The 6,854-nt window shown below is 36.5% G+C and overlaps 1 protein-coding gene across 1 annotated transcript in view; it reads left to right on the top strand.

Moving 5' to 3' along the window:
• The window catches only part of MYZAP (myocardial zonula adherens protein), a 114,006-nt gene that overhangs the window by 78,401 nt on the left and 28,751 nt on the right, over positions 1-6,854 (top strand). Inside the window, exon 13 of the mRNA XM_015564977.1 lies at positions 6,516-6,616. Coding sequence (XP_015420463.1) covers positions 6,516-6,616 — 101 coding nt within the window. The remainder of the gene's footprint in view (positions 1-6,515; positions 6,617-6,854) is intronic.

Below are 6,854 nucleotides of genomic sequence, written 5' to 3'. Positions count from 1 at the left end.
TTAAAAACTATATTTTTGTACATTTTATATTAACTTTCCTTTTGAGTTACATTATGAACACAGAACATTCCTCAGACTCTTCTTGTTTCCACAGTAATTATTTCCTCTTCCTCCTCCTTGTTTGTTGCTCAAATTACTGCCACTCGTTAACTTTCCTTTTGAGTTACATTATGAACACAGGACATTCCTCAGACTCTTCTTGTTTTCCATAGTAATTATTTCCTCTTCCTCCTCCTTGTTTTGTTGCTCAAATTACTGCCACTCAGCTGGGGAGAGTTCTCCTACCTTAACTACTTTGCCCAAATGCAGGGTTCCTGACTATGGAGTCATTCTTGCTGCACATCAACACCACAGTGTCCCAGACCCATCCTCGTTTCTGTCCTGTCCCAGGGTGGGACACTGGCGTGTCTCCAAGCAGCTCTGCTTCATTTTAGTGGAGAACTACATTGAAGAATAACTATCTGGAATACTCATTAGTCAACAGAGCCAAATCTCAACAGTACAACGATTGAAATTTCTTTTGAGAGCCAAATTTTTTAAACTTAATCTATATAGGCATGTACATTGTTATTAACTTAATTAGGGTACTCCTAAGCCTTAGGAAGAGCCACACTCAAGGGGCCAAAGAGCCGCATGTGGCTTGCGAGCAACAGTTTGCTGACCACTGATCTAGTCTAATACCAGTAATTTTTATACTGTGACTTTTCACCCCATGCCTTAAACCATAATTTTGCCGGTGGTGGTGTTTCAGGTCTCTTTGAAAAGTTTTGGTAAACAAATTTGATAAGTTCCTTTATTCTGTCTTATTAATAAAGCAGCTACTTTCTTTTAAGGGCCCAATTGCAGTCGCTGGAGCCAGACTGACTAAGTTCAAATCTCAACTCTGCCACTTACTACTTATGTGATCTTGAGCACATTAACTTTGCTCTGTGCCTTGGTTTGCTCATCTATAAATAGAAGTCCTCTGTTGGTATGGCATCCTCTCCACAGAGTTGTTACAGAGATTAAATTAGTTAATACTAAGTGATTAGAAAAGTATATGTGTTTATTACTTCTTCTGTTGTCTAGGTGTCATTGATATATATTTCTTCCTCCTCCTTTTCCTGTCTTCTTCCCCCTTCTTCTCTTAAATAGAGAAATATGGATAATTTTGGTCCCTGAATTCATCGTTTGTACTTACTGATGCTTATGCAATTCCCACCCCAACCAGATCCCCCAAAATTTGTCTAGCCTAGCCCCACTAGACTACATTTTCATCAACTGATTCAAATCTTCCTGATACAAAATTATGCCCATTCTTTTTCCAAACAAATTTTTATGTGCTTACCTCTTGAAGAAGAAATGTCCCGTTTCCTGTTTTTGATATAGAAGATACTCTCAAAATAAAATCCCAAGCATACATATTCATTAGGTTGGTAAGCTTTCTGAAATTCTGCATAAATCCCATTTTATATATTTTTTTCTGCTGGAAGTCCTACATGTACAGCTACATTGAAAAGTCAGAGGGAAGGATTCAAATGTCTTGGTTTGGTCCATCCTGCATTTAATGTGTACTGTGTGGTCCATAAACCTCTCCACGTGTCTGTTGTGCATTCCTGGGACTCATTAATTTCCCCATGTACCAGTGGGGCAGCAGCCCCAGGCATCAGGGCTCCACGCACGCCCTTTATTGGACACACATTCTTGTTTAGTGTGTGTGCTACAGCGTCGCTGCTTGTTTCCCGGGCCTGAGGGAGTCGGGGGAGGTGGTGTCTGCCCCGCATTTGTCACATAACTTCCAAAAGACTGTCAAAAGGGGCCATACCAGGCCCTTCCTTCCTGGAAGACACCCAGCCTCCAGAGCCACTGCATGGTATGCATTTCACATCTAAACGCAAGGTGGTGGTATGTGAAAGCAGGAAAACCCTGGAACTTGATCCTGGATCCTAGAAGCAACCTCTTAAGCGCACAGGCCAGGCGGCCGTCGGAGCTGCTCTTGTAGGTGCAGTTTAGTCGCATTCTGCAAGACTGGGAGCAGCAGGCAGCCTGTGTTTTCCTGTGTCGGGTCCTGTCCATTTTATTTTTAAGTAGTTCTTAAATCTGCCCCTCCCTCTACAGCTTCCCTTGTATACCCAGGTTCAGGCTCTCAACATCTTTTCTTTTTCCCTCGTCAACCTTATTATATATTAATTTATGTAAATAAACGGCATCTATTTAAAGTGCATAATGATGGATGTTAACTAGACTTACTGTGGGGATCATTTAGCAATATATACAAAGATCGAATCATTATGCTGTATATCTGGAACTAATATGTTATATGTCATTATACTTTACTACAAAAATGAAGTGTATAATGCGATGGGTTTTGACAGTCATGTATACCTGTGAAACCACCACCGCAATCAAGAAAGAGAACATTCCCATCACTCCCCAGCCAGCTACTCTGTTTCCCTTGTCAATCTTTCTTGCTAGGCACTTTTTTTTTTTCCCCAAGGAGGGGACACTTTTGTCACTCTGACCTGTTTGCATTTTGTGTAAGTGGAATCATATGGCCTGGCCTCTTTTGTGCCTGGCTTCTTTCACTCGGCATAATGATTTCAGATGTATGGCAGGGCGGCAGGCCATTGTATGAATATAGCACAATGTATGTATCCATTCACTTGTTGATAAACATTTGAGTTGTTTCCAGTTGGGGCTATTTTGAAGAAAGCTGCTATGAACATTACTGTACAAATCATTATGTGGACATGTTTTTTTCCTCCTGTGTAAATTCCTAGGTCAGATAACTGCATTGTAGATGTAGGTTTAACTTTTAAAGAAACTGTCAAACAGGTTGGGAAAGGGGTTGTAATATTTTCTATTCCCACCAGCAGTTGGAGGGCTCCAGTTTCTGCACATCCTCAGTCTGACTGAGTGTTGTCAGTCTTTTTAATCTGGCCATTTTAGAGGTTATGTGGTGGTATCCTGTGATTTTTATTTACATTTTGTGGTCATTAGGGATGTTGAGCATCTTTTAAAATGCTTATTGGCCATTTATATATCTATTTTTTAAGGTGTCTGTTCAAACCTTTTGCCCATTATTTTATTGAGCCTTTAGTTTTCTTTATTATTGTGTTAGGTGTACTTACTTTGTATACTCTGGATACCAGCTCTTTGTCAGATAAATGTATTGTGAACATTTTCTCTCATTTCATTTGCTTTGTCACTTTCTGGATATATTTTGAAGGTATTTTTGTTTAGGTTTTTATTTTTTATAAAGTTCGATTTATCTTTTTTTCTTTTATGGCTTATGCTTTTTGCTTCCTATGAAATCTTTGTCTACTACAAGGTTGCAGAAATTTTCTCCTATGATTGCCTCTAAAAATGTCATAGTTTTTGCTTTTTAATTTAGACCTGTGATCCTTTTGGAGTTCATGTTAGTGTTTTGTATGGAGTATAAGGATTGGTGATTTTCCCCCCACCTAGATACTCACCTGTTTCCTTTCAGTATCTCTTTAATTCTTGATACTGATCATCTGTGCCACCCGCCTTCCCTGTCCTCCTGTTCTTTGATCAGTCTAGCTATTGGGTTACCAACTTTGTTGATTTTTTTTTAAAAAATTAAAATGGCTTTTAGTTTTATTGATTTCCTTTATTATCTGTTTCCTATTTTATTGAGTTTTGCTCTGATATTCATTATTCCCTCCCTTCTAATTATTTTGGTATTACTTTGCTCTTCATTTTCTAGCTTCTTGAGGTGGACCTTACGTCATTGGTTATAGACCTCTCTTCTTTTTTAATATAAATCTTTAAAGCTATAAATGTCCCTCTAAGAAAGCTCTGCTTCAGCTACCATCCCACAAGCTTCGATACGATGTATTTTCATTATCATCCAGTTCAAAATATGTTCTAATTTTCTTTGAGAGTCTTCTGTGACTTATGCATTATTTAGAAGTGTGTTATTTAACTTCCAAATAGTTGAGGGGTGTGTGGTTGGTTTTTCTTTTTTGTTTGTTTGTTTGTTTTTAGATACCTTATAGTTTTTGATTTCTAATTTAATCATTATGGTCTGAGAACATGCTTTGTATGGTTTTAATTCTTTTAAATTTATTGAGACTTGTTTTATGACTCAACATATGGTTTCTCTCGGTTAAATATTGTGAAAAGAGTGTATCCTGCTGTTTTTGTGTGTGTTCTATAAATAACAATTAGATTTAGGTGGTTAATAATATTGCTTAGATTATTTATATTTTCCTGTTTTTTTTGACATAATTGTCCTATCAATTGCTGAGAGGGGTTCTGAAATGTATAACCATGGTTTTAGGCCATCCATTTCTTTTTTTTTTTTAATCTGTTATTTTTGACGGCATGTATTTTGAAGCTCTGTCAATAGGTACATACACATTTTTTATTGTTATGTCTTGGTGATGAATTAACCTGTTCATTATTATGAAATGTTGTCACTACCTTTATTCATACTCTTTGTCTTGAAGTCTATTTTATCTGATATCAATATAGCCAGTCCTGCCCTCTCGTGTTTAGCATTTTCATGGTATATATTTTTCATCCACTTATTTTCAACTGAACTGTATCTCTATATTTAAAGTGCATCTCTTATAGACAATGTGAAGTTGGATCTTCCTTTTTTATACATTCTAATAGTCTCTGACTTTTCCTTGGAGTATATAGTCCATTGATATTTAATTATTCTGATATTGTTGGATTTAGGTCCACCATTTTATTATTTGTTTTTTGTTCCCTTTGTTTCTGTTTGTTTTTCTTCCCATTTCCTTTCAGTGGTTTCAGTAGTTTTTAGAATTCCATTTCAATTTATTAACTGGAATGTTGCCGTGTGTCTTTTCTCTAATAGTGATTGCTCTAGGTATTAAAATATACATCATTAAGTGTTCCCAGTCCACTTAGAGGTAATATTGTACCACTTCCTGTGAAACGTAGAAATTTTGCAATGATATAGGCCCATTTACCCCTCCCCCTGCTGTTACAATTATTACATGTATTAAATCTATATACATTATAAACCCACAATATATTGTTGTAATTTTTGCATTAAAAATCATATGTATTTTAAAGAGATTAAGAGAAAATACAATGCAACCATTAAAATGTTTATAATAGGAGAGAGAGAGAATGTTGATGTGCCCCTGGCAGGGAGCCAGCAGGGGTCTCCCATACTGAGTGTCAGGGGATAGATTTGGAGTCTGCAGGTCTGTCATGGCTTGTGAGCTGCTAGGGAATCTGGATTGAATTCCCTTCCTTTACACCACTTCCCATTATTAGAAAGAATTCATGGTTCTTTACACCCTCCAGGAGTTTGTATCCCAGCACCCATTCAGAGCGGGCGCTACTAAGCTGTAGCCCACAGTCTTCCTTTCCAACAAATGAGCCTCTGTTTCCATGCAACTTGGAGACGTTTATGTGCCATCTAGTACCTGGGGACGGAGCTCAGCTTCTGCTCGAACTTAAGGAGAAGACAAATGCTGAAACATTTTTTCCTAGTTATGCAAATAATATGTAAAGGCATTTACACATTTTTTATTCAATAAAGAAGTATTGTGCACATCCTACATGCCATGCTCTGAGGATCTAACCAGTAAGATAGATATGCCCATTGCCGCGTGAAAATTTAGCCCAGCATTATAGAAAAATAAGTAGAACTTTTAAGTACACATCTAAAAATTTCACTATACAGAGATAACCACTGTTAACCCCTTTCTGAATTTTTTGTGTAAGTTTTTGCCCATTATTCTTTAGGCACCATCATTTCATCTGTTTTCATGTCATCTGTTTTCATTCCAATATCCTCAACTTTTTTTGCTCCTTTGTCCTTCATTTTCCCCATGGGGCAAATTTCCAATTCCTGAGCATGTGATCATCAACCTACGTAATGTTTGACCCTGCATTGAAAAAAAAAATCATTAGAATGCTAATTTTAATCCCAAAGAGCTTGTTCTATTTTATATGTTTGAGATTCTGAATTTTCCACACCTATGAAATACTAATTATTAAGTTATAGAGGTATTTCCCATTAAATTAAATTAATAGAGTTACTCATTTTATAGTTTAATAAGGGAGTATTAAAAGCTGAACTTACCTTATTTATAATTGTAAAAATGCACTAAATATCTAAATTCCCATCAATAAGTTAAATAAATAATGTACATCTATACAATGGAATGCTATGAATGCATTAAAAGAGTTTGTTGATATAAAAAGAAAACTAATAAATGTGGAAAGGTATTCACAACAAATTGTTAAGTGAAAAACAGATTTAATATGTAGATCAGGATATTTTGTTTGTTTCCATTTATGTAAAATTGGATACATATGTATGTGCATGCACGGAAAGCTACCTGTAAGAATCCAATCTATGTATTTCTTCAATTCCTACTGTATAAGAGGTGCTTGATTAATACATTGTGATGGATATCCATGTCATGGGGGAAAATCTGATAATACATGTAAATTATATCATGTATTTTTGTGGGGGAACATATTTGTTTTACTAAAAATACTTTTTTCTCCCACATCTCTAGAATAATGAATTACAAAGCAAGTTGGATTACTTAATAGAAACCCAGCCCAAGACTGAAGTGGAAACCAGAGAAGTTGGAGTGGGCTGTGATCTTGTACCCAGGTATTTAGGAATTTCCTGTTTTTCTGACTCAAATTCTTCTTTGACTTAAGAAAATACTTTCCTGAGCTGTTATGATGAGAATTGCATTCTTTCTATCAAAAATATTTCTTCAAAGATAAGTGGTGACTGCTGAAGCATCTGAGTGGTTTCTGTGGGAGTTGTGGGGGGAGGGGGGCATTGTTCAGTGGGGAGGGGAGGTGAAGGAGAGATCTGGGAAGCCACTTCAGGGAGAGATTGA

Source organism: Myotis davidii, unplaced genomic scaffold (genome assembly GCF_000327345.1).
Source record: "Myotis davidii unplaced genomic scaffold, ASM32734v1 scaffold441, whole genome shotgun sequence".
Taxonomy (NCBI): Eukaryota; Metazoa; Chordata; class Mammalia; order Chiroptera; family Vespertilionidae; genus Myotis; species Myotis davidii.
Note: the sequence above shows the minus strand (reverse complement) of the source record. Positions and strands in the feature narration are given on the sequence as shown.